This window comes from Vombatus ursinus, unplaced genomic scaffold (assembly GCF_900497805.2).
Source record: "Vombatus ursinus unplaced genomic scaffold, bare-nosed wombat genome assembly UNPS02014811.1, whole genome shotgun sequence".
Taxonomy (NCBI): Eukaryota; Metazoa; Chordata; class Mammalia; order Diprotodontia; family Vombatidae; genus Vombatus; species Vombatus ursinus.
The window spans coordinates 823,532-851,089 of record NW_020954589.1 but is presented as its reverse complement, the minus strand read 5'-3'; the positions used below and the strand labels follow the sequence as shown (position 1 = coordinate 851,089).

At 37.2% G+C, this 27,558-nt stretch overlaps 1 protein-coding gene across 2 annotated transcripts in view; it reads left to right on the top strand.

Annotated features, from left to right (window-relative positions):
* LOC114053478 (kinesin-like protein KIF6) overlaps window positions 1-27,558 on the top strand; it is a 451,087-nt gene that overhangs the window by 195,990 nt on the left and 227,539 nt on the right. For both annotated transcript variants that reach the window (XM_027876578.1, XM_027876577.1), the window contains 3 exons: window positions 12,332-12,437; window positions 13,073-13,211; window positions 22,723-22,941. In XM_027876578.1, coding sequence (XP_027732379.1) covers window positions 12,332-12,437; window positions 13,073-13,211; window positions 22,723-22,941 — 464 coding nt within the window. The remainder of the gene's footprint in view (window positions 1-12,331; window positions 12,438-13,072; window positions 13,212-22,722; window positions 22,942-27,558) is intronic.

Sequence of the window (27,558 nt, the reverse complement as noted above, 5' to 3'; positions counted from 1 at the left end):
GGAACTGATTAGATAAGAGGGGAGAAGGAGTAGAGGAAAGTGAAAAATCAGAGACCTGCTTTGATGACAAGCTTGTGTTCCCTTTCCCAAACTGCTCATCTCTTTTCCTGTTTCTGTCTAGATGGTCTCTAATGAAAATGTCACTTCCATTTTTTCCTCTACTGATCTTCATCCAGATGAAGATCACTCCCTGATTCCTAGATGTTTTCCCCTATTATATTTTCTTAATACACAATATTACCCTCTCCTCCTTGCCTCATTTTCTCTTTTTACTTTTTTAAACCTATTCTGTGTCTTTTAAACTATCCTATACCTTTCAAGTTCATGAATTCCATCCCACTCTGATATTTATGTCATCTCTTTCTTGTATTAAGATCTCATTTAACCCTGCTTGTTCCCTGTAATTTGTATATTTGTATATGGACATGGGAAGCCATTGTTTTTACTATTAGTTCCTTCCTTGGATTTTGTCTCCTATAAATTTGGGGGTACCTTTATTGCAGTTTTTATATTATAACTAACCTCTTTCAGAATACACATAGGTCGGCTTTCTTCCCCCTGTTTTCCCTTTTAAAGTCCTTTTAAGTAGATATACAAGATACACAAGTCTCTAAACAAATGCTTTCTTACCTAGCCATATTAGGTGTGCTCCTTCCTTATCCAGGGGCTGGAAATTCCTGTTCTTATGCTGTGGTTGAAATCTCATTCTGAGACACAATCTTCTTAACCAGCTGTTCACTTCCCAAATTGGCTTTTTCTTCTGAAACCCTTCCCTTTGATCTGAAGCAGTGATGAAAACACTCTCTGTCCTCTTAAGATCTCCAATTTCTTCCTAAGACAATGAGGGCATAATAATATTGCCAAAAGTGACAAGGGAAAAGTAGTAATCTCTCTTATCTTTCATACCTTCTTGTTCTCTGCTATCCTGAAAGCTACCCTATTCAGGCTGTGCCCCACCGTGATCTGTTTCTAATAAATTATTTTCTCATCATGAATTTACATTTGTGTAAGTTATCCACATTTACATAAAACATACATAAGTTCTGTCTAAAACTAAAAAGCAGTTCACAAAATATACATGTAATTAGGAATTATTCATCAAAATATATTGGATGATTTGATTTTTAACCTCATTTTTATCAGCTAATTTTTTAAATTGCATACTTGTTGATTAAAGTTATTATTTCTGGGCCACTAGGCATGTGCCTAAATATATTTATCAGTACTGAGATATATCCTATATATTCTAAGAAAACTAAAAAGATGAGAACCTAGATTTTTAAATTTCTCATTTGTCTCTTCATAATAGAGCTTCTTCATGGTATAAAAGGCTCTACCATAAAAATTATTTATATATTTTTAATCTTCTATATTCCATCAAATATAATTTCATTTTTAAAACATTGAATTAAGAGATTATGCAGATTGTTAAAATGAGGGAAGATAAACCTAACTGCATTTAAAAAAATAAGACAGTTTTGCCTAAGAAAGGTAGTCAATATGTACAATTAATCTAGATTTTTATATGAATTTTTCAGATTGTCTATTAATCCCTAAATCATCAAGTGATTGTACATATCTGTTATGAGCTCCATGTGTGGTTATGCCTTCTTGGAAGTAAAAGAAATCTACATAACTAAAATTTATATTAAAGGAATGTACATGTGAATTTCTTCTGTATCACTGGAAAGATAAACATTATAGTCTTTTCTGTTTTTAGGAGTTCATTCCAAGTGGAGTACTTGATATTGAATTTTTCATTCCTTTTTGCATTAGGAACCACTAGTGCCTGTCACTTATTGCAGAAGCCAGAAAAGTAAGAGGGGGAGGAGTGTGCAATATATATGATACCAACAGACCACGGAATTGTTGAAACCTTCTAAATAACCACTTTAAAGCAAATTGAGAACAAAGTTTTCACCAAAACCTAAAAATAACAATGACAAAACAAACAGGCAACTAATCACCCTGAGAAATGTTTATATAGCTTCCTTGGGTCATAACCTGAGTTATTGTAATCTTAGACTTCAATTTTTCCCCATTATGGAAAGTGTAGAGTACAGGAATAGGAATAGTGACTGGACCTTTGTTATCTTTTGTATAGGGATCTCCAGACAGAAGAAGTTAAGTGATTTGTCTGTGTCACACTGTCAGTATGTTCTAGACAGGATCTGAGACTCCAACTGGTCTTGGCTTCAAGGTTTAGCACTCAGTCCACCATGTATTGTCCCAGTGATGTTTGTTTTAAAAAATGAATACACCATAAAATAAATCTAAATATGTAGGCAGGGACAAAATAAGGACTACTGGAACCCCTGAGAGACTTTTTGAGAAAACATTTTTTTTTTAAATGGCTAACAGGAAACTGATTTTATTATCTTGTTTAATTGTGTTGTTTAAGTACTTGAAAAGTCAGTCAAGGAAGAAAATATCTGCCATGGAAACACCAAATTTATTGACTAAATATCATGATAAATATATTGATAATGTTATAAAAAGGAAGAACTTTACTTTTTCTGTCGTGTAGCAATAAGACTAGAAATAGAAATCAAAGAAATAAACATAAAGCAACAAAAATAAATAAAATTATCACTTTTTTAGATTGGATGATGATTTACTTAGAAAACCCTAAAGATTCAACTAAAATAAATTGAAATAACAAACAAAAATAACAAAGTTGTAAGATACAAAATAAATCTCTGAAAATCATCAGGATTCCTGCATGTTACCAACAAAACCCAATAGGAATAGCTGGAAAGAGGTATTCCATTCAAAATAACCATAGAAAATATAAATATTTTAGCGTCTACCACAACCCATCCCAAAGCCATATGAATCCAACTACAAAACTCTCTTTGCAGGAATACAGTAATTGGAGAAATATTAATTGTTTATGGATAAGTTATGCCAATGTAGTAAAAATGACACTTCAATTAATTTATTCAATGCTATACAACCAAACTGCCAACGAAATATTTTTATAGAGCTAGAAAAATATAATAATGAAAGAAACATGGAGGAACAGAAGGTCAAAAATCTTAAGGATAATAATGGAGAAAAATGTGGCAAGGAAGGGTATCTACCAATTCATACAAGATCTCAAAGCAATACCACAAAGTACTACAAAGCAATAATCATTCAAACAATTTGGCACTGGTTTAAAAAAATAGGCTGATTATCATAACAAATTAGGCACAAAACCTATAAAAGCCAACACTGTAGCATAGTGTTCCATGAACCGAAAGACTCCAGTTACTTAAGTAAGGATTTGCTATCTGACAAACTCTTGGGAACACTGAAAAGCAATTTGGCAGAAATTAGATTTAGACATACATTTCATATTAGGTCCCTATTATTTCCATTGTCCTACAACCAATTACCATATTTTACATAATTATGCTTCAAATAGTGTAAATTTGAATATATGTGACCACATATGGGATTCATTATTGGCACATTGATACCTAGCTATATATAGCCAGGTTGGTTAAAGAACTGAAGAGGAAGCTCACCTCCTGCCAGAAATATGATAAACTTAATGTGGAATGAAACATAAATTTTTAGACATTGCCATTATGGGAATTTGTTTTGCTACACTATTCTCTTTGTTATGACTTTTTAAAAAATTGTTCAGTTTAGGGTGGAGCGATAAGAAGGAAAGATAATAATTTTTTTTAAGTAAAATTAATTTTTAGAAAAATCTTGCCCTTTGGTAAAGGGGATTATAAATTATAGAAACATCATTTAACACCACTCCTTTTTTTTCCAAGGAGGGGTGTCACATGTAGTTTTCATATTACTTAACTTGTCAGAATAATGGTCATAGCAGCAGCAGCTGCTATATTTATGGTTCCTTAGGATTTATAAGTCTTTTACTCACAGCAACCCTATGAGGTAGGTAATCTAAGTATTACCATTCCCATTTTACAAATGAAGAAACTAAGGCTCAAAGGGATCAAATGAATTGCCCAAAGTGACATATAAGAATAAACACCAACTTTTCTGACTGCAAGTCTAATGCTTTTCCCTATACCATTACCTCAAAAAGTTAAATGTTCTGGCCAACAGCTGAACCTGAATCACTCACTCTGAAAATGAAAATACTACCAGTGGACCACTAACTAATTTATGTGTATATAGTCTTCATATACAGGGAAACATGTTCCTTATCTCACTTTGAGGCATTTTAGATTTAGAAGGAGCCTAAAAATGACCCAGTCTGCAACCTTCAACTAAATAGTTATCCCCAATTTACAAAGTAGAAATTGAGGCTCAAAGAAATCAATAACTTTTCCAAGAAGATCACCTAGCTAGTCCACAATTACTAGTATTTGTTGTTATCATCTAATTTTCTAATCACACCTGTTATAATTTGATGACCTTGTTGATATTATGACTATTATCCTTCATCCCTTAGTATTTAATTCTCATACTCTTTGTGTTTAATAGTCATAGGTCTTCCTTGCCAGTTCTTCCCTTGTTCCGATTAAAGCACTATGGAATTCAGAGCTCTGCCTGTACTACTATACAGTGAGTGTATTTAGTTCTGAAGTTTGTTCATCTGTTCCCATTAGATACCTAGATTAACAGGATGTTCCCCAAAACATTTTGTCCTTTCTTTATCAAATGGGCTCCATTCCTTCTTACAGTCCACGCTCTGGTCAAGGAATTCAAAACATCTTCATCAACACTTTTTGAAGAGAGATGTTCATTTCAGGAATCAATTTAGGATCAGTCTATTTCTTTAGCTTGTCAGGATATGGGTTGAGGATGTGAGAGCCTAGATCTTGTATCACTACTGGAAATTCCTTTGTATCTGCTCTGCAACACAACACTGTCATTGGTATCCAGAGGACCAAGAAGTAAGAAGCACTGTGGTAGAATGGAAAGAGCACTAGACTTTTAGAACCCTAACCTTTTAGAACCCCAGTTTTTCATCTGTAAGATCAAGAAAATATATTATTTCTAAGGTCCTTATAGCTCCATAAGTCTAAGATTGGCTTTCTGAGCCTATGAGGTCCCATTAAGCTATTTGTAACATTTACTTGGTGACACAGTGGATAGATCATTGAGCCTGGAGTCATGAAGACCTAAGTTCAAATCTGGACTCAGATATATGCTAGCTATATGACCCTAGACAGGTCATTTAACCTGTTTCCTTATCTATAAAATAGGGATAGCACCTACTTCACAAGGTTGTTGTGAAAATCAAATGAAATAACATTTATAAAAAGCGCTTATTATATACCTAGCACATTAGTACTATATAAATGCTTCTTCCTTCCTTTCCTCTCTTCTTGAATAGCAGTATCCCTGAAATGTGGTACCCGACTTGCAAACAGAAAGAAAAAGGATAGAGCCTCTTATCTGCTAATCAGTTGCAAGAACTTTTTAAGAAAAAAAAACTTCCTTAAAATGAGATCTTGTTCTTTTTGGCCTACACGATTTCAAGCACTCTTTTGCATCAAAGAAAGATTCTTTCTCCCCATCTTCCAGAATATGACTTTTTCCTAACCTTTCAGCCCCACAGATGGACAATGACCTTGTTATCCCATCAGGTGTTGCTGACCTTAATGCCCCACTGATAGTCCATCTTTCACCGTTCTTCCTGTTGATAGAGTGAGTATACCTTCCTGTACTTCTTATTTTTAGAGTGGAATCATAAGCCAGCCTTTTTCTCCCCCCTCCAAGCACTGGTTTCCCTCTTCATTCTGTGAATACTTCTTGTGCATCTTGCCAGTGAAGTTTCCAACCCCTCAAACAGGGCTGAGTGGTTTTCTGGGTTCCAGCCACCCATTGTCAGTGTACTTACTCCTCTAAGTTATTTGTGTATATAACTAAGATGAAATCCAGCACCAATTCCTTAAGGGATTCATTGTTTATACTTCTTCATCTAAAGATATCTCTATTTATCTCTATGCTTTGTTTCCTATCAGAAACTCTAGTAACTCAGTTTTTTTTTTAATTTCAATAACCTTTGGTTTAGAACATTTTCAAAGGGGGTCTGAATAAATTATCATTTTCTTCCCTCCCCTTACCCCTTCCTCTGATTCTCCCTTTTCTATTTATTTGCTTCTCAAAAAACAGAGGTTATGGAGGTATGATTTTCCTTTATAGAAACTATGTTGCCCAAACTCTTAAAAAAATCTATGACTAACAAGGTTACTAAACAAATTTAGTAAGCTAGCTCTGCCCTTTCTACCCACTCTATTAGAGCTAAATTCCTACTGGCTAATACTGGAAGTGTAAACTATACACAGAGACTCATTTTTCTTTGCCTGGGGCTAAGTGAAGGAGGAAGTGATCTGGAAAGGGAGTACAGAGACATAAGGAAATATGAATAGGCCCAATACTGATGTTATAACTAGACCTAAAATGTTGCAGTTCTGTAGAATTTTTAAACTGATCTATGATTTTGATACCAGCAACTTTCAATCTGAGGGAGATGGTACTACGTCAAGTTCAGCAATACCACAGAAATTTCCCACACATATCAAAAATAATTGAATGATACATATCAATCAATGTTTTCCTCTAGAATTTAAACGTAGTTTTTTTTTTCCCTTTTTTTTCCCCCTCTTGGTCTTTAAAAAGAATAAACAAGCATGGTTTTTGTCCTCATTTGTCCTTTGAGGAATTATCTTCAATAAGCATTGTGTAGTATTTGAAGGGTTAGAAGGAGCTGGAAGGCGTCTAAGGAAGTGGTGTCTGTGACAAAGACCTGAACCCAGGAGCCTTGAAGGGATTGAGAAGTCTAGGGTCTACAGCTCACTCCAGCTGTTGGAATGCATTTGGTGCATTTAGTTTTTCAAACATTTTGATGATTAGACCAGCTTCTTATTTGATAAGGAAAAACAAAAATCTAATGTAAGAAGGAAAAGATGTATTATGTGTGTGTCCAGTGAGGCTGTGGGTCTCATGAGCAGAGAAGAGACCTGGCAGCCAGGAGGCCTTGTCTTTCCCATTTGATCATTTAACGGGAGAATAAAACTCCAAGAAGAGACTAGCAACCCAGACCCTTGCCTCTTTCTCCCAGAAATTGTCAAGCCCTTAAATTACATCTTCTTTATCCTTTTCATACCAATTAGTAGAAAAAAAAGAAGGAATTATGTCAAGAACTTCTGTTCTATCTGAGGTTGAACAGTTTGTCCATAGTCACTTAGCTAATCAGCAGGCTCATATCTTGCAATGTTTTCTTATGAAATGGGGTTCTATTTCACTCTTCCTTCAGGAAGTGCTTCCTTACATAAGCAGTGACTGTAACTTATAGGAAAGGTAACTGCCTTAAGAAGTAGCAAAAAGGATGAATTGGTTAGTTGCTGCTTCTAGCCTAATGTTAATTGGTCAGAGAGTTAACTTGGGATAGCTGGCCACAGAATCTACTTTCATTCTAGTGAGTGTGTGAACGTGAGAACTCCTGGTGAAGGGCCCACCCTAGATAATCTCCAGGGCCCTTTCCAACTCTACAGCATATGGCCTATTATCCCCGAAGAGCCACCTTCCTAGGTAGGCAATGGATTCCATTCCCAGAGTACTTAAGTACAGTACCCTCCTTTTCAGCCCAGGAGGTGTACCACCTTCTAGACTCCTGAATCCACACACAATATTCCCCCACTCAGTAATTCAAAGGCTAGACAAGGGCTGAATATGAGCAGTGCCTCTCCTATTCCCATGTCACCAAGCTGCATTAGCCTCAGAGATAGAACTGTCCCCTCAGGCTGTCTTTGAAAGGTCTATGCCTGAGTTCCTTACTGAGGAGATCTAAATATCAACTCCCCCAACCTGCATCTCATGGATTAGACAACAGTAGGTCCCTGCCCAAGCACAACTTTATGGTTATTTTTTGGGGCCTTCTAGCTCAGAGTGAACATACATAGTAACAGTTTCTCTTTTGGCCAGCAACCCTGTGGGTCTTCCCCTCCCAGTTTGATTTTTTTATTATTATTAAAAGGGCCATCCTTTGACTCACTTCTTAAAGAGGCCAATTCACTGAATGGGCATTGCCTCACTCGAAGTGAGAACTTGAAAAGACCTTAGCTTAAAAAGGCTGGGGTCTCACTTTGCATCCTGGGCCATCTCCAGTCGTCCTGATGAATATCTGGCCCCTGGACTCAGATGGCTGTGGAAGAAAAAGTAAGGCTGGTGACTTTGCACAGCCCTCCCTCACTCAAATCAAAGTCAATTGCAAGTCATGCCATCATCTCCCTAATGTCATGGTCCTCTTCAAGAATGAAGGATGGGAGCGTGGAGCCAAGGTGGCGGAGGGAAAGCAGTGACTGTCTTGAGCTCTCTCCCAAAGCCCTCCAAATACCTAAAAAAAATGACTCTAAACAAATTCTAAAGCAGCAGAACCCACAAAAAGAGAGAGTGAAACAAATTTCCAGCCTAAGACAACCTGGATGGCTGATCGGGAAGGTATATCACACCGGATGGAGAGAGGAGCACAGTTCGGCATGAGCGCGCAGGCCACAGAGACCCTGGAGCAGGCCTCAGAGGACTGAATCGCAGGCAGCTGTGGCGGTTTCCAGACTTCTCAACCGCTGAACACCAAAGACAATTTAGAAGGTCAGTGGGAAAAGTCTGTGACTATGGTGAGAGAGGAGTTAGGTCTCAGACACATGTCTTGAGCGCGGCCTGGGGCCACGGCTTTTTCCTGAGCTTCTGGCCTACAGACTGAGGGGAAATCAAGTGGTTGATCAGAGGGGGTTTGCAGGGATCTCTTTGCCAGTGCTGACGCAGGAATCTCTTGCTTTACCGGCGCTTGGATCTGGGTCACAGTTCTCAGGGGCGGTCCTGGGGCGAGGAGGAGCGCTGGTGTAGTGGAGCTTGTTGTGGTGGTGGAGAGGAAACACCCCGCCCCTTATCATAGCACCTTGGAAGAACTGAAAATTTACAGGTCCCTAGAAGTACCTCTGAAAACAGCTGTACAAACCCCCTAAACTTGGGACAGTACACTCTTCACATTGAAAGCAGACTTGTATCTTAACAAAGAGTTTAAAACTCAAGTAATTGGCCAGGATCATGAGTAAGCAGCACAAAAAGACTCAGACTATATTATCTTACTTTGGTGACAAAGAAGATCAAAACATACAACCAGAAGAAGACAACAAAGCCAAAGTTCCTACATCCAAAGCCTCCAAGAAAAATATGAATCAGTCCAAAGCCTTGGAAAAGCTCAAAAGGGATTTTGAGAAGCAAGTAAGAGAAGTAGAGGAAAAACTGAGAGTGATACAAGAAAATCATGAAAAACAAGTCAACAGCTTGCTAAAGGAGACCCAAAAAAAATACTGAAGAAAATAACATCTTAAAAAATAGCCTAAGCCAAATGGCAAAAGAAGTCCAAAAAGTCAATGAGGAGAAGAATGCCCTAAAAGGCAAAATTGGCCAAATGGAAAAGGAAGTCCAAAAGATTACTGAAGAAAATACTTCCTTAGAAATTAGAATAGAGCAATTGGAAGCTAGTGACTTTATGAGAAATCAAGACACTGTAAAACAAATCCAAAAGAATGAAAAATTAGAAAACAATGTGAAATATCTCATTGGAAAAACAACTGACCTTGAAAATAGATCCAGGAGAGAGAATTTAAAAATTATTGGACTATCTGAAAGCCATGATCAAAAAAAGAGCCTAGACATCATCTTTCAAGAAATTATCAAGGAAAACTGTTCTGGTATTTCAGAACCAGAGGGCAAAATAGAAATTAAAAGAATCCACCGATCACTGCCTGAAAGAGATCCCCAAAGGAAAACTCCTAAGAACATTGTAGCCAAATTCCAGAGTTCCCAGGTCAAGGAGAAAATATTACAAGCAGCCAGAAAGAAACAATTCAAGTATTGTGGAAACACAATCAGAATAACACAAGATTTAGCAGCTTCTGCATTGAGGGACTGCCAGGCATGGAATATAATATTCCAGAGAGCAAAAGAGATAGGATTGCAACCAAGAATCACCTACCCAGGAAAACTGAGTATAATCCTTCAGGGGGAAAAATGGTCATTCAGTGAAATAGAGGACTTTCAAGCATTCTTGATGAAAAGACCAGAGTTGAATAGAAAATTTGACTTTCAAATACAAGTGGAACATGAATAGGTAAACAGGAAAGAGAAAATCATAAGGGACTTATTAAGGTTTAACTGTCTACATTCCTGCATGGAAAGATGATATTTGTAACTCATGAGACCTTTGTCAGTATTAGGGTAGTTGGAGGGGAAAAAAATTTTATGTACGTATATATCGATATAGATAGATAGATAGAGGGCAAAAGGTGAGTTGAAAATGAAGGGGTCATATCTGGAGAATAAAATTAAGGGGTGAGAGAGGAATATACTAGGAGAAGGAGAAAGGGAGAGGTAGAACGGGGTAAATTATCCCACAAAAAAAAAACAGAAAAGAAAAGGCTCTTATAGTGGAGAGGAAAATTGGGGAGGGTGAGAGGGAATGAGTGAATCTTATTCTCATAGGATCTGACTTAAGGAGGGAATAACATACACACTCAATTGGGTGTGGAAATCTGTCTTACCCTAAGGGAAAATACAGAGGGAAGGGGACAAGAGAGTAGGGGAATGATAAAGAAGAGGGCAGATTGGGAAAGGGAGTAAACAGAAGCAAATACTTCTGAGGAGGGACAGGGTCAAAAGAAAGAATAGAATAAATGGGTGGGCAGGATAGGATTAAGAGAAATGGAGTTAGTTTTTCACAGCATGTCTACTATGGAAGTGTTTTGCATAACTGCACATATATAACCTATATTTAGTTGCTTGCCTTATCAATGAGGTGTGGGTCGGGAGGGAGGAAGGGAGAAAATTTGGAACCCAAAATTTTAAAAACACGTTTAAAAAAAATGTTTTCACATGCAACTGAGAAATAAGAAATACAGGAAATGGGGTACAGAAATCCATCCTGCTCTACAGGAAAATTGAAGGGGAAGGGGATGAGAGAAGGGGGTAGTGATAGAAGGGAAGGCAGATTAGAGGAAGGGGTATTTAGAATGCAGGCCATCTTAGGGTGGGGAGGAGCAAGATGGGGTGAAAATTTAGAACTCAAAATCTTGTGGAAGTAAATGTTGAAAACAAAAAAATAAATAAAAAATTTACCATAAAAAAAAAAAGAATGAAGGATAAACCACAACCACAACCCCCAACCTAAGATGAGGACAGCTTTGTTAGAAGGATTTGCTGTAGGTCTTACAGTATAGGTATATGTACAGTATAGGTAGGGGAATTTGAAAGTCTCTTCCAAGAAGACTTCCAGAGGTCAGATGGATGTCTTGTTAATTGGCACTTTCATCCCCCATTCTTAATAAACTCTGGCCAACAAATTTTGAATTTGCAAATTAAAAATTTAAAGGACTAATTTAGTTAATAGGCTCTGAAATTCTTAGCTTAAGGAGCATATTACAAGAGCACAGATTTAGACCAGAATAATATCCTTAAAATCATCTAGTCTAACTCTCTTGTACTCTAAGGGAAGAAACTGAGGCTCAAGAAGGCTGTGACCTGCTCAAAGTAGTGACAGAAAGTAGATAGTAGAGCTGGATTTTAACCCAGGTCCTCTCAAGGCCCTTCATGTGGCCTTGAGGCCGCAGGTTCCCCACCCGTGATCTAGATCTTATTAGACCATGGGTACTCAAGACAAAAGAAAGAGTGTAATAGCTAAAGAGTATGTAAGGGCCAAGTCAGGGATCCCCACACAGGAGAAGTAAATACAGGAACCTGCTGTGACCTAAGAATGGAGGCCAGGTTCCTGAGTGAGAAAATGTGGCAAAGAGCTACAAATGAAAAGCCAACTGTTAGGCAGGCACAGCCCCTCAAAAGATCAGTGCTATTATCTCCTCTAAAATTTCATATTGAACAGTCCTAGTTACCCTGTTAGGGTCATAGATAATAACTTTAGAGCTGAGCATCTAAGCCCAACCCTTTCATTTTACAGGAAATATTTTAGAGAAAGGTCACCAGAAGTTTTGTCTAACCCCTGTGATGAATGTTTTTCATGGACTCCCATCTCTAATTTTACATCAAAAGTTACATTACAGCAAAACTTGCTGGGAAATTTCCATTCAATAAAGCAAAGGGCTTTTACACTGTGATGTTTATGTGAATTAGAAATTAGAAGCCAATCTTTGCATCATGGTTGATAGATTTTATCTGTATAGGCAAGTGCTTTCTCTAATTATCTATAAGCAAGGGTTGATTAACTATGTAGGCCTCAAGGAGGGTGAAATTTCTTGTTTGTAATTTTTTTAAAAATTTGATAAAGTATTATTTAGTTTTGCTGTCAGAATTTCTAAAGTTCCTGGTATATGAGTTTTACTCAGAAATTGTCCTTTTTCAGACTGGAGGAACAAATTAGATCGTTTTTGGAAGATCAAGATCCAGAGAGTAGGCTAGAGGTGGGATCTGACATGCGTAAAATCCACCACTGCTTCCATTATTTAAAGGTAAGTATGAAAGGTGAATACTAGAAAACTCATTTTTGTCGTATTCAAACTTCAGCTAGTCTGAGCTCTGCACAGTGGACCCGCCTCTTACAGATGTAACAGAGAAGGACTTCTTAAAATCCCTGAACGAGATTCAAAATGTCCAAAGTGAAATCAGCTAAGCCAGACTGTTCTCAAGAGCCTCTCAGGAGTTCCCCGAAAAGTTATGTCTTTTTATCTAAAAAATATTCCCAGGCATTCTCAAATGTCATTCTTGTGCTGGACGTCTCCACTTTTCGTAAAGTGTACTTCCTTGTGTCTTCCAAGCTGTATCAGGAGAGCTGGGTCCTAAATTTCTCATTGGTTTTGATCCTGCCCTACCTGTAGCCCCCGTTCTGGCTGGTTTTCCTTATGGGGAGGCAAACTGTTTAGCCTAAAGTTCTGCCTTATCTGTATGTTTTATAAGCAAATAGAACACATTATCTCTGATCCTAATGTTTTATGCATAAAAGGCACTTCAGTCACATTTGTTCAGTTGACTTCATTGGTCCCTTCAAATCAATATGCTCTTCCTGTGAAGGAAGAAAATAACAGAGAAAGAAAGAAAAATGAGATAGAGAGAAGGCGTGCTGAGTTTTTATTTTTTCATCTTACAGAAATTGTTGAGTGAAAGAAAGATTCCTGAAAAAAGTGAACCCTCCCCTGAAATCAAAGACCAAGATGGAGAAGTGCCATTAAAGGAGGAAGAATTTAAAAAACTGAGAGATATCCTGAAGCAGCGAGACAACGAAATTAGTATCCTTTCTGAAATCCCAGGAAAGCCTCCCCTCCTTTGGAGGAGTGGGGTGGGGGAGAGTGCCTGGGTCTTCAAAGACTCTCTGCTCACGTGTTGTCCATCCTTGGAAGTTGGCCCCTCCCTGCTTCTCTTTCATATTGCCTCCTTTAGTTTGTGGCTAAAAACATCCTTCTGGCAAACAAAATACATGAAGAGTGGGAAAGTGTGATGCTGTATAAGAAGAGTTTATTACCTTATGAAGAAGAGAATTTCCTGGGACTGTTATTTTTAGCCTTTTGCAATGCTCCTGTAGAGACTCCTGTATGGTCTTCCGTTAGCTGAACACAAAGCTTGGGCTCTTTGCACCTCACTGTAATGTTTCAATTAAAACTGACATTGGTATTTTTAGAGAAAATTCAACCACCCTGTTTCACTCTCTCTGTTTTAGTGCCGAGCTATAACAACCGACTATAGGAAGGAAGGGCAGTTTTCTTTAGCTGGATGACAGAATTACAGGCTGACCACAGTGTTGCCATGGCCCTGAGTTTGTGGCTGGCGCGTGGGTGAAACTCAAAAGATGGCTGAAAAATGACCAACGGTATGTAGCTTAGGAGGAGCAGAGATTCATTCAGATGCAGCTTTTATTTAAAAACTAGATGAACTGCTTTGGGTTCTAGTTACAAATACTGGCAAATTGAGGAATTTGAAGTTAGTAAGTATGAATCTTCAAGAGAGAAGTCTCATTTTCTCTGGTGGCACTATGTGCCCAGGGTGCTAGAAATGATAAGAAAACCTCTGGACATTTATGCTCTAGGAAGAGTGGCTACTTTTAAAGGGGGCACTTTTGTGTTAATTGGACTATGGAATACCTCCAATGCCATTCCTTAATTTAGCTTTTATCCATTATAACAGACACCTTGTTATCTTTATATTTATTAGATACAATTACGCCACATCTTTACTATCTCTGTTAGTTCTGCATAAACAAAATCATGACTCTCTTTTGCTCCATGACCTTATACTATATTTATGTTGAGAATCACCTAAATCCTTCTAATTTCAACTGTTTTGCAAATATATAAAAACAATCTATATAAAGAAATCCAAAGATTAAGAAGAGGTAAAGAACAAATCAAGTACCAGTAAAGCCTATTATCTCATTAACTTCAGTTTCCATTTTAGACTGGTATGTATTTTAGCCGTTCTGGATTCCAAGGCCTGAGACAGCTGGTGCCTTTCTCAATTGATAATCACCATTATATCTCTTCTTGTCTACAAGCATTATTGTCACTTCTCTGTCTCTATCTCTCCCGCTTTCTCTCTGTCTATTTCTGTCTCTGTCTGTCTGTCTGTCTCTCCTTTATTTCTCCTGTTACATGAGACTGCCCCAAGGATAGTTCTGTTGTGGAACACACAGGGGTTGGCAAATAGTAGATGCTTAATAAATGTTTATTTAGTGCCTGACTGATCCGATTTCTGGCCCCAGTCTGAGCTCTGCTTCTTCTCCTATTATTTATGATCTCAGCCTGAGATCTTCTCCAGTTTTCTAATTACCCATTTGTATTTGATACTATTATTATATGTCGTAGGAGTGGGATAAGGCAGGACAAAGACAGGCCACTGCAAGTCTATGAAAAAACCATGGAAGATGGTGCTTTCTTATTTTAGACTGTCATTTACCAAGTGTCATTGTTCATAAAGTATCCTCAGAGCAAATGGCTCTGCCGAATGGAGTTCACATTTTCTAACACACAGTGATGTATGTGTAGAGAATAGCTAGTCAGCAAGTAAAGATAATTTGTTTTAGATAATTAATTATTAAGGTTATTTCAATTAAATTAAGAATTATTTCAATATTTATAATATGTATAGGTCATGTTAATTGTATTAAAGGTTAATGTGTTCTGTAAGTTTCTTCATTTTTAGGCAGAATGAGATTGGGGAAGATATTTCCAGTTGATTAATCCAGGATGACTTCTTGGAAGAACTGCTTTAAGGTTGACTAGCTTTTAGGCTGGGGAGGGCTAAAGGGATATGGTAGCAGGTAGTATTCTATATATATAATGTGTATAATGTTACTTTGGAAAAGCATTGGCGGCAGTAGTAATATGATCAAATGAAGGGGCCACTGAGCAGATTAGGAGGCAGTGTGATAATAGTGGAAAGAGGACCTGGATTTTATGCCTAATTGGTATCCTGGTGGCATTAAGCAAGTCATTTAACTACTCTGGGTTTCAATTTCCTCAGCTGTAAAAGGATCTTGTGAGACTAAGTGACAATTCTGACTTTAAATCTCTGATCCTATGGAAGTATCCTGTGGGATCAGTTAATAAGTAGAAATCAAAAAAATGGGGATATTTGGGATAGCATGGTAAAAGTCTCTGAAGCCAATGATAAGGACCTTGTACTTGAACTTTAGGAGAGACTCCAACTCTAAGTAATGATGTACTTAGTACATAGAGTAGTAAGAAAGTGAGGAAGAATATGGCTGGTGGTGGTGGTAAGAAGATGCTAGAAAGAGATGATTCTAGGTATAGTGTGATCTTAGGAAGAGGTAAAAATTATTCGAGGGAGAGATTGTTAGAGTCCAGAGTGAGTCTTTCACAGATTGCAGGGATGGAGAAGAAGGAGTGGGTTCTCAAGATGAGAAAAAAATGACAAGATTTGGTTACTGAAATGTGTTGAGCACAGAACAGTAATGTACCAAAGATGGCAATAAGCCTTTTTATGTGGGAAGTGAGTGATTTGGTGTCATTTTTACAATGAGATTAAAACCAAACAGATCTCTCTTTTCTGGGTTGGTTTATTTTTTATTTTTTTTTATTTTTTTGGCTAGAATTGGTATTGAGACAACTAATTAAAAATGCCTTCTAAGTAGAATATTAGGCAGGACTAGATAATAAAACAAGCTAATGCTTATATAGTACTTTAAGGTTTGCAAAACACTTTTACATATGTCATCTAATTTGAACCTCACGACAATCTTGTGAAGTAGGTCCAGTTATTATCACATAAGGAAAGTGAGGCTGATAGAAGTTAAATGACTTGCCCAAGGTCACAGAGCTGGTAAGTGACTTAGGTGAGATTTGAACTGAGATCTTCCTGACTCTTAAGTTCAACATCCTATCAACTGTATGACCAGATGTATACTTACAGATTTATATTGGCATAGGTATTTGGTAGGCACTTGCATCTGCAGAGCTACAACAATTTATCAAGGGTCTTGGTATATAAAAAGAAAAGCAAGGAATCAAGGACGGAGTCCTTGAATTTTCTGAAAACCAGTAGAAAATGCAACAAACATTTATTTTGTGCTAACAGTGGGCAAAGCATGGGGTAAAGCCCTAGGAGATACAAAGTCTAGTTAAGATACAATCTCTGACTTTAAGGGATTTCCATTCTAGTGGCAGGAGTAGGGTAGAAGTGGGGATGGGGAGGGGAGGACAGGAGGTCAGTAACACCAATATCTATAATATATGTTCAGTGTGTTAGAGAGTTAAAATACAAAGTGCTATGTGAGATCTAAGGATGAAGGTAGTAGCTTTTTAGTTGAGGTTCAAATTATATGGTATGTATAAAGTGGTTTGCAAACCTTAAAGCACTATATATATTTTCAAAGATAAACAGGAATTTAGTAGCAGAATAATTTGAACTTGGAGTAGCAAAAAAATTCTTCAATCATGGTCAGCATTTGTGCCACACTGCCAGAATAAAACATACACACACACACACACACACACACACACACGCACACATGCACGCACGCATGCACATATCCCTCCTTTCTGTTACAAATTCATAATCCCTTTTCTCAGGGAATGTACTTAAAAATATTTGAGTATATATTAGAAAGTATTATGTGTAATCAAAATGTATTAATATAAATTTTAAAAAGAGCTTAATGTAGTATGAAGAATGGATTGAGGAAGGAAGAGGAGACAGAAAAAAAGACCTGTAAGAAGACTGTGGCAGTAGCTACCAAATTGGGTGATAATGAAGACTAAATGAGGATAATGGCATTAGGGATAGAGAGTAGAGGAATGGATGTGAGATGTGCTGTGGAGGTGGAATTGATAAGACCAAGTAACGAAGAGAGAGAGAGAAGAGTCAAAGACGAGCAAACAGATATGAATATGAGAGGATGGGTGAATGGTGATACCATGGACAGAAATCGTGAAGAGCACTGGATTAGCAGGTTTAAAGGGAAAGGAACTGAGCTTAATTTTGTTGAATCTGAGTTGCTGACAACTCCGTGTCTTGGTTGAGAAGTCCTATAGGCAGCTGGAGAGGTGGGTTTGAGGCTCTGAAGAGAGGTTAGGACTAGAGTATAGATTTATGAGGCATTTCCCCAACAATAGTAGTGGAAACCAGTAGAAGCAAACGAGATTGCCAAGAAAGAAAGTATAGAGGGAAAGAGAAGGGCCAAAAACAGTCTCTTGGGAAATTCATACATTAAATGGTCAGGAATAGGATGAGAAGCCAGTGTATAGTGAAAAGATTGTTAGGGAAGTAGAAAAAGAACCAAGAATGTGGTGTCTAAGAAGCCAAATTGTAAATGTGAAGTGAGGAAGTGAAGAAAACTTTAAAAATGGAGGAACTATATGGAACAATAACTGGATGGGCTAGAAAAAGAGTGAAGAAAATGATTTTTTTCTAGGATTAGGGAAATCTGATCTTATTTGGAGGCAAATAGAAAGGAACTCATGGCAATGGCAATATTAAAGATGCATTAGAAAGAAAAGATGGAGCAATCACTTGGAGCCATTGGGAATGAATTATTTAATCAAGAGTGCAGGTATTAATATCTCCTTTTTGGGAAGTCTAGAGGGAAGAAGTACAGAAAAGTTGATGGTACTGGAATGCTTGAAGATTGGAGGTAGGGAGCAAAGGGAGTTCATTTCAGGTGATTGCAGTCTCAGTGAAAGTTGGGTCATTGACTCTAAGTGTAAGAGTGGAGCATGGTGTGTGTCTGGTTGAGAGGAAAAGGTTTGGGATACTTACTATGGTGAATGAAATAAGGAGTTGTTAAGAGTAGAGTAGGACATGTTGATTGTCCATCAACAGCGTAGACTCAGCAGGGATTTTCTACCATAAATTTGTAGTACCTGAAATGCATTCAGACTCAAGAATTTCCAATAAATGTAGTCTGGTAATTTATAGCCTTAAAACTATAATAATGTCTGTTCTTAGAGAATTGCGTGATACTGAAAGCTTAAGTGACTTGCCCATAACTGCATGGCCACTGTGTCTAAAAGACAGAACTGGAACTAAGGTCTTCCTAACTATTCCCACTATTTCATGCCATGTCTCAGGGCAGCAGTTAATGAGACATTCATATGATGAACTCTGGGGTCAAAACTGAATATGAAGACAAGCAAAGCCAGAATAGAGCAGGTATGCCAAGAGGATAGAGATGGGGCAAAGGACTACGAAAAAGATGAATAAATTTAGTGTCCATGAGAAAGTGGGGGAAGTAGGCTAAGAGCCTGTGGTCACAGAACAGAATGTCCTGATCTTTGAAACTGTGCCATTCCCAAAGGTGATGGAGTCCTAGGCATGACTGTGACATTTCTGCTTGAAGTGGAAATAAAGAGGGTGATTTCTGGAGTGCAGGTTAAGGAATTTTTGTGTGTTTATCTTGTCAGTGTGAATATTGAAGTAAGATGACAGGGGATGGGGTAAAGAGGAAGATAGTGCTGCAAATACTGAAGTCATGATACTAATTGGGAATATGACCTGGAAGTTAATAGAAGACTATAACAAACATGGGGAGAAGTTAGTACAAATACTGACTGTATGGTCTTCAGAATGAGAAAGGTGCCTTAGGAATGGTGATAATGAATAGTCTGGAAGCTGAAATAAAGAGCAAAAACGAGTCAGGCCCTGATTGGCTCAGAGTGAACATAAATATCAATTGTTTCTGTTTTGGACAGAAACCTTGAGGGTTTTCCCCTCCCAAATTAATTTTTTTTTGACTATTCAAGGGTCATTCTCTGCCTCATTTCTTACCTAGCCTTAATCACTGAATAGGCCTTGCTTCAATCAAACTGAGACCTGTTAAAGACCTTAGCTTAGAAAGGTTAAGGTCTCCCTACTGCATCCAGGGCCATCTCCAGTCATCCTAATCTATGTCTTGCCACTAGACCCAGATGTCTGTGGAGGAGAGTGAGGCTGGTGACTTTGCCCAGTCTTGCCTCACTTAAATCCAATTCACTTGCATGTCATGACATCATCTCCCTGATGTCATGGTCCTCTTCAAGAATAAAGAATAAACAACAACAACCCTGGGTGATGGAGCAAAAAATCGAATAGCTTTCTGGTCATCTGAATTGTGAGCTGTATGGAGAGACCATGGGAAAGCCAGGTTTCTATTAAAGTGAATAAGTAAGGAGGAATGTTGTGTGAAAATGTTCAAGATGTAGTTTATTAACAACAGAATCAGCATTTCAAAGGACACTATAAAATGGACTAAGTAGCTGAAGAACCATATCAGAGTGGGACCAAGGAAGAGGGATAAGTAGAATAGGGGTAAGGCTTCAGGAGAATATTACTCATGTTTAAGGTGGTCATCTGGTCAGAGCAGATGACTGGAAATGGGAAGCCAGTACCACAAGCTTGTGACATGCACAATTAATGATCTTAAACAGTAGAGGATTTGCAGAGTTAATCCATCCCAGAGTCTAAGATAGATTTTAGAGTGCTACTATTTTGGTGTAGATTTCCAAGAGATTTCTCCATCAGGGGAGCTGCTTCTTGTGATTCAACAAACATTATTTTGATGAAATATCTCTGAATATACTTGAAGAAGTAGAAAGAGAAACAATGGGGAGACCACTGTAAGACTATCTATTAGAAGGCCAAGGAATAAGATTATCAATTATTTTGAGGTACAGTTTCTGTGGTGGAAGTGTGGAGTACAGAAACAGACTAGTGGAGTGTAAGGAAGAATTGACTGTTAGAAATGACAAACACAGGCATGTACAGAATGTTTCTACAAGTTAAAGGAAAATATGGGTCACGAGCTAAAGAGTGAAGACAGGTTTGTCATTACTTGTCCCTAGAAATAGTGTAGTTAAGGAAGCTTAGAGAACTGGCAGATTTGATTGTGAAGACAGTGCCTGTGATCCCTGAAAGATCATGGATAATGAGAGATGTAGGACAGGAAAAGGGCAAATAGCATGATTTAAAAAAAAAAAAAAGGAAGATAATAGAGTCTGCAAACTATAGACCAACAAACTTGACTTTGATTCTTGACAAAATTTTAGAAAGAAGGATGAACAATGACAACAATATATTATTAAAAGAATGAATTATTAAAGAATGATTAATGTACATCTAGAAAAGGAAGCTGTAATCGCGTTGGATGGAATGGCCTCACTCAGAGCAAATTATGGTGGATGAACTTCATTTCCTTTTTTTTTTTTAAAAAAACAAGGTTGGGTCTAGTAGATTCAGGTAACTTCTGTGTAGTTTACTTAGATTTTGGCAAAGCATTTGACAAAGGTATGTTTTCTTGTGGGCAAACTAGAGAGATGGGCTCTAGACCAGTAGTTCTTAAACATATTGGTCTTTACACTCTTAATAATTATTGAGGATCCCAAAGAGTTTTTGCTTATGTAGGTTATATCAATATGTTATTTTAGAAATGATAATTGATGTGTTTTAAATATTTATTATTTTAAAATAATAAACATATTACATGTTAAATATTTATTAATTATTTTAAAATAATAAACATATTACATGTTAACACAAGTAACATTTTTGTGAAAAACATGTTTTGCAAAACAAAAAAAATTGGTGACAAGAATGATATTCATTGTGTTACATGTTTTTGCAGAGCTCTTTTAATTTCTAGCTTATCAAAGAAAACTAGATCTTCATCTGCTTCTGTGTTTAATCTGTTGTAATATGTTTGCTTGAAATATATAAAAACTATCTAGCCTCACATAAATGTGTAGGTGGAAAAGAGAAGAGTATTTTAATAAGCAAATAACATCTTAGTATTATTATGAAAATCATTTTGGCCCCACAGAACCCCCTGAAAGGGTCTCAGGCACTCCCAGGGTCCACAGACCACACTTTGAGAACCCTTGCACTAGAGAATAACACAATTATGTTAGTGTTAACCCCAGAGGGTCTAAATTTGGATGTCGTGGAGCACACCATGGCAAGGATGGTCACAGCATAGAAATTTTTAGAACAATAGAAAAGATAAGGAGGCGAGTGGGAGATGGGTGATTCCAAACTGTAGAAAGAGCTCCTGTAACATCCTTGAGAAGCAAACTAGCTGTAGAGACACTTCCCAGCATTGTAGGTTTGATCTGGGCAGAAGCCTCACTGAGCTAGGCCAGAGATGTCCTTTTTGTGAAATGGAGTTCTTTGAGAACAAGCTCAGTAATTAGATCTTGTGCAATAGCTGTCACCCAGTGGTTTAGCTTTTGACTGTTATACAACACATAAGGACAAATAAGGGAACTCCAAGCCACTGACTTCAGGCACAGTTGACCATCTGTATAAGGTCTGAAACCAAAAGAGACCTCTTATTTTCTCTGTTTTTGTTACAGCGGAATTCTCTGTGGGCTCCAGTTATCAAATTCTTTTGGAGTTCTGAGGCTTCATATACACATATGTGTACATGTATTATACACATATATGTATAGATGTGTATATATGTATATATACACATATACATATACATAAACATACACACACACATATATCTACCCATATTAAATAATAATGTAACATAATACAATATAATTTCTTCTCAAATATGTCCCTGCTGGGGCAGCTAGGTGGCTTAGTAGATAGAGTACTGGCCCTGGAGTCAGGAGGACCTGAGTTAAAATCCAGCCTCAGACACATAACACTTACTGGCTGTGTGACTCTGGGCAAGTCACTTAACCCTAATTGCCTCATATATATATAAAAAAAATATGTCCCTGCTACCACCAAGAGTGAGGAAAGAAGAGAATAATCTGAGTTTTCCATCACAAAGTCGTTTTCCTACTTCCTAATCACTTTTTCTCTCTCCACTGGCTCCTTACCCTCTTCCTGACCCTTCAATAGAGGCATATCCCAAGGAGCTGTATCAGTGTTCTAGTGAAAAGCCCTCCTTCATAATGTGCATCTTAAAAATTATCTGTATTAACAAATTACATTCTTTTCATTTTTTTTGGAATCGAGGATAGAGATTTTTTAAAATGTGTTTTTCAGCTATATTGACTGCATAGTAAATGAATAAATGTGTATTTTATGTTTTTATAAAAACCCTTTTAATTGGAGCCATTAATATCCAGTCTTTGGAGTTTATACAATTTAAAGTTGACTATGACAGTATGAAAAGGTTCAGTTGTGTTTACTGGTATTCAGGCACACTAACACAAGGTGAATAGCTTCTTATGAATGTTCATAAGCCTTTCCACAACTTCAATAATTTGCAGTTTCTCTCTAGTCACTTTACCAATGTGATAAATGGCAAATCTCAATAAATAAATTGTAATACAAACTCCTTAAGTCAAGTTTCAGATATTCTGGTAAATATGCTTAAAAAGGAAAAGAAGAAAGTCCAAGATATGTTCAACCAACAGAATACTAGCAGGGGAGGGACGAGGCAATCACTGAGCGCCTCCCCATTAAGTGGAGGCCTAGACGACTCTTCAAAGGTATCAATATCGAGTACCTCAAAACTGATCCGTGATGGTAACTCCTTGGACTACAGGTCTGCTTTTCATCGCAGGAAAACAGGTCAGTTAAATAAGTTTCAAGTATTTCTAATATAGATTATTAACTGCAAAATAGCTTTCTTCAGTTTGAAACATATAGGAATGCATGCCATAGCAAGGTCTATGCTGGTGTTCTTTTCTAATAACTCCCATGTCTTTTACATTCAGTTCCATTTGCCCAAGCTATAAATTGAACTGAGAAATCCAGTGAATTGGGTTTTTTGCTTTTTATACCACACACCCCCCTCCCCCCCCCAAATGAGCAAAGCCTAAACTAGACTGGAATATAACAACAAGATCTAAAAAGATCACTTGTCAAAGCCCTGTTGAGTGGTACAGGCAGAGGCTAAATGTAGCAGGCAATGAGAAATTGATGGCCAACCACCCTGGCCTGATGCTAGAGTCCCCAGGAGATCCAGCAATGAAGGAAGATTAAAGAATCCCTAATCCAGGGAAGCAGGCAAACAGTGAAAACAAACAGAAGCCCAGTTAAACAAGACTAAATCTCAAGGGAAGTAATTAAGACAAAAAAGGAAAAAGAAAAAGAAAACAAGCACTGGAAGGTGAGAATGGAAGAGTCTTCTAAAACTGTCCTTTTGCCTTTACTTCATGACTCCTTGTCTAAAACTAACTTGCTCTCCAGTTCTGAACCAGTACTAGCACTTACATGCTTTGAATGTCGGAACCACTGACAAACAAGACCTAGGAAAATGAAATGGTGGACACCTGAGGTAGCATGATGCCATGGAAAGACTGCTGAATTAGAACGCAGGGGTCCTGGGTTTGAACACTGTTAGGCTATTATTATATCTACCCGTTTGGTCTGGGGCAAATCATTTAACCTCTCTTCAGTAAAATTAGAGAGTTGAACTGGATGACTTCTAAAGTTCCCTCCAGTTCTAAATCTGTGATCCTATGATACCTTCCCCAGGGGTGTGTCTTCTAAACTGTTTAGTGATCCAATGGCTTCCCTGCTTCCAGGTTATGAAGTACTGCCATGATTCCATCTCAGGTAGATATTGCAAGCCACATGGTTTATTTTGCTGTATTTGACACTTAAAGCCCTTCACAAGCTGGCTCCAGACTTAGTTCCTATTACTCCCCTTAACACATTCTGCTTTGCAGACAAACTGACCTACTTGCTGTTATTCTATCTCCTGCCTCTGTGTATAGGCTGTCCTCCTGCCTGGAATGCCCTCTGGGCTAATTTCTTTCTCTTAGAATCCTTTGTTTCATTTAAGGCTTAATACATGTGCCATGTCCTTCTTAAGAAAGACTAAGAAGTCTTTCTTAATTCCCCTAATTGTGATACTCTTTCCATTCTCAAATTATCTTGTATTTACTTACATGTTTATTTATATGTTATCTCTCTTCTTCCCTTTCCCTTTCCTTTCGCCTCCTCCCATATAAGCTCCTCCTTGGCAGGAGCAGTTTTTTTTATTTTAAATTTTTGTTTTTGGTCCCCAGCCCCTAGCACAGTGCTTTGCACATAGTTGGTGTTTAATAAATATTTATCGTATGATTGAATAAGAATCAGTGGGCCTTTCCTATCAGCATATTGGATAAGACCAATTCATCACTGTTCTTTTACCATTCATCTTATACCAAGAAATACTTAATAAATAGTGTACCCAAAAGCTATTTTTTCTTTCTTCTTGTTTTATTTTATTTTTTCATTATAAATGTAAAAAAAAAGTGGTCTGTTTGGTAATTTCATTGCCAAATAACTCAAAAGATTCTGATTTCTGATTATCCAGGCCATAAGGTATTTATCAAAGAGACAAAAAATGATAAAAAAGGAGCCATTTCCTTTTAAGTGGAATCCATAGAATATTATCTACCACACTTCATCATGATTCATATTGGCATAATGAAGGATGTTGGTGATGAAAGCCAAAAGTTATGGCTGCCATTTTGATTTTCTACATAGGAAGGAGAATTAGAGTAAACTACTTCTTTAATCTACCTTCTCTAAACACCATCAAATCACATTACTGTAAACTTTCTTATTATTCAACATGTCAGGAAAATGGGCTTTTCTGGGTAATTAAAGTATTTTGGTTAACAGAAATTACCAATTTTCTAAGAACAGAAGAAAGTAAAATACATTTAAAACTAAAACTATACTGAGGATAATTGTCTCTTTTTTTTTGGTGATTCAGAAGGAATTTTAGGATTTTGTTCAGCAGTATCTCAAAATCATTATAAGGATGAGCTTTCATTGCCCTGGAGGTATACATATATGCTACTTGAGCTAGAGAAACTACTCCGAGTAAGAAGAGGAATAGGAGCATTTACAAAAGATAAATGTATAGCTTTGATTGTATGAAACTTAAAATCTTCTGCACAACAAAATCAATACACCTAGGACAAGAAAGGAAATGTCTAGATGTATCAGATCTGGTATGAGTTTGGTGTCCAAGATATATAAATAACTTACAGACATATTTAAGACCAAAAGTAATTCACCAATAGATTAATGGTCAAAGGATTGGGGGAGGGGAGGGGCAGTTTTCGAAAGAAGAATTGAAGTCTATTAACAGCCCTCTGAAAAGACGCTCTAAATTACTACGAGTAAGACAAAAGCAATTCAAAACAGCCTTCAAGTTTCACCTCACATCCTGAAAAACAGCAAAGTTGAGAAAATACAAGTAGTCAATAGTGGAGGGGTCAAAGAAAGATAAGCACATTACTGCATTGTTGGTAAAGAAATTATTTCAGTAGAACCACTTTGGAAAGCAATTTGGAATTATGCAAAACAATGACTAAAGTGTTACCTTTCAACCCAAAAATTACACTAGGCTTATATCCTAATACCCAAGGGGGTTATTGATAAGAAGAAAGCTCCCTTCTATATCAAAATATTTGTAGCGGTGCTTTCTGTTATACCAAAGAATTGGGAACAAAGTAGATACCCATCAGTTGGGGAATGGTAAAGCCAATTGTGGTACATGAATGTCATGGAATATTACTGTGCTATAAAAAATTATGTATGTGATGAATATAAAGAAGCATGGAAAGATTTATATGAACTGATACAGAATGAAGTAAGCAGAGTCAAGAAAACAACATATACCATGACTATAACAAAGATGCCAATTATATTTATTTTTTCAAGTAGAAAGAAGCAATGTAGTATAGTTTATAGAGCACTGGAGTTGGAATCAGGAAACCTGGATATAAATCATACTTTAGATTCTTACTAGGTTCATCACCCTGGATTTAACTGTCTGTGCCTAATTTTTGTCATCTATGAAGTGGTGATGATAATAATATCTTGAGTATGCTATAAGTATCAAATGAGATCATGTCTATAAAACATTTTGCAAACCTTAAAGTACTAAAGAAGTGTTAGTTACTGTTATTTGAAAACTCTAGTTAACAGAAGATCAAGTAACATAGTTTTCACAGAATCAAAGAATCTCAGAGATGGGATTGACCCAGATGGGCACTTCTCTAACCAATATCGGAACAGTAACTCACTCAATGATAACCTGACAAGGTCATCTGACCTATATTTGAAAACTGCAATGGGAGGAGGACTCAGTACTTTATAACCTTAAAGCACTATATACATGCTAACTAATACTGTTATTATTACCTCCATAGGTATCTTGTTTCTCTTTGGGGCAGCTCTAATATTGGAAATTTTTTTCCTTCTATTGAGCTGAAATTTGTCATTATGAAACTTCTTCCCATCATTCCTAGTTGTTCCTTCTGGGGAACAAATAAAGCAGACCTAATCCTATTTCAAATGTTTAAGACATTTGTCAGGGCAGCTAGGTGGCACAGTGGATAGAGCACCGGCCCTGAAGTCAGGAGTACCTGAGTTCAAATCCGGTCTCAGACCAAACACTTGACACTTACTAGCTGTGTGACCCTGGGCAAGTCACTTAACCCCAATTGCCTAAAAAAAAAAAAAGACATTTGTCAAATCTTTTCTTCTCCATGCCACACACCTCTAGTTCTTTTGACTTATCCTTGTCTGGCATGATTTCAAGCTTTCTTGCTATCCATGATGCCCTGTTCTGCATGTGCTCTAACTTGTTAATGTACCCCTGAAAATATGGTATCTAGAAGTGCACAGTGTACTTCAGATGTGATCTGAATGGAGCAAAGTTCAACAGGACAACCCTCTTTCTTATTCCAAACAGTATGTTTCTATTAACATAAATTAAAATCATATTAATTTGTTGGCATCTGTTTCACACTGTTGACTCATACTGGTAGTTCTGCTGGGGAGATATGACTCATCCTGAAGTTAAGAGTCCACTGAAACTCCTCAGGTCTTTTGTCACATGAACTGTTTCTAGGAGCATCTTGTTGCATACACTGTCTTGGTTTTTAGAATGGAGGTATGAGACTTTTTTGGAAACCTCATTTTGTCTGATGGACAGCCTACCTGCTGTATTAGTATTTATGCAATTTTAAAGACTATGGAAAAAACAGTGTGTTAGATAAATCCTGAGGAGGATTTATAGAAAGACATGGACAAGAATCACACTTAATGAAATGATGGAAGAGGTCCTCATATCAATGAGATCATGGATCCCTCCAAATATTGAAGCAGGACTTTACATTTATCCGTAGTGAATTTCATCCTAAGAAGCCCATGGGTCTACCAGCTAGTCATTAAGAA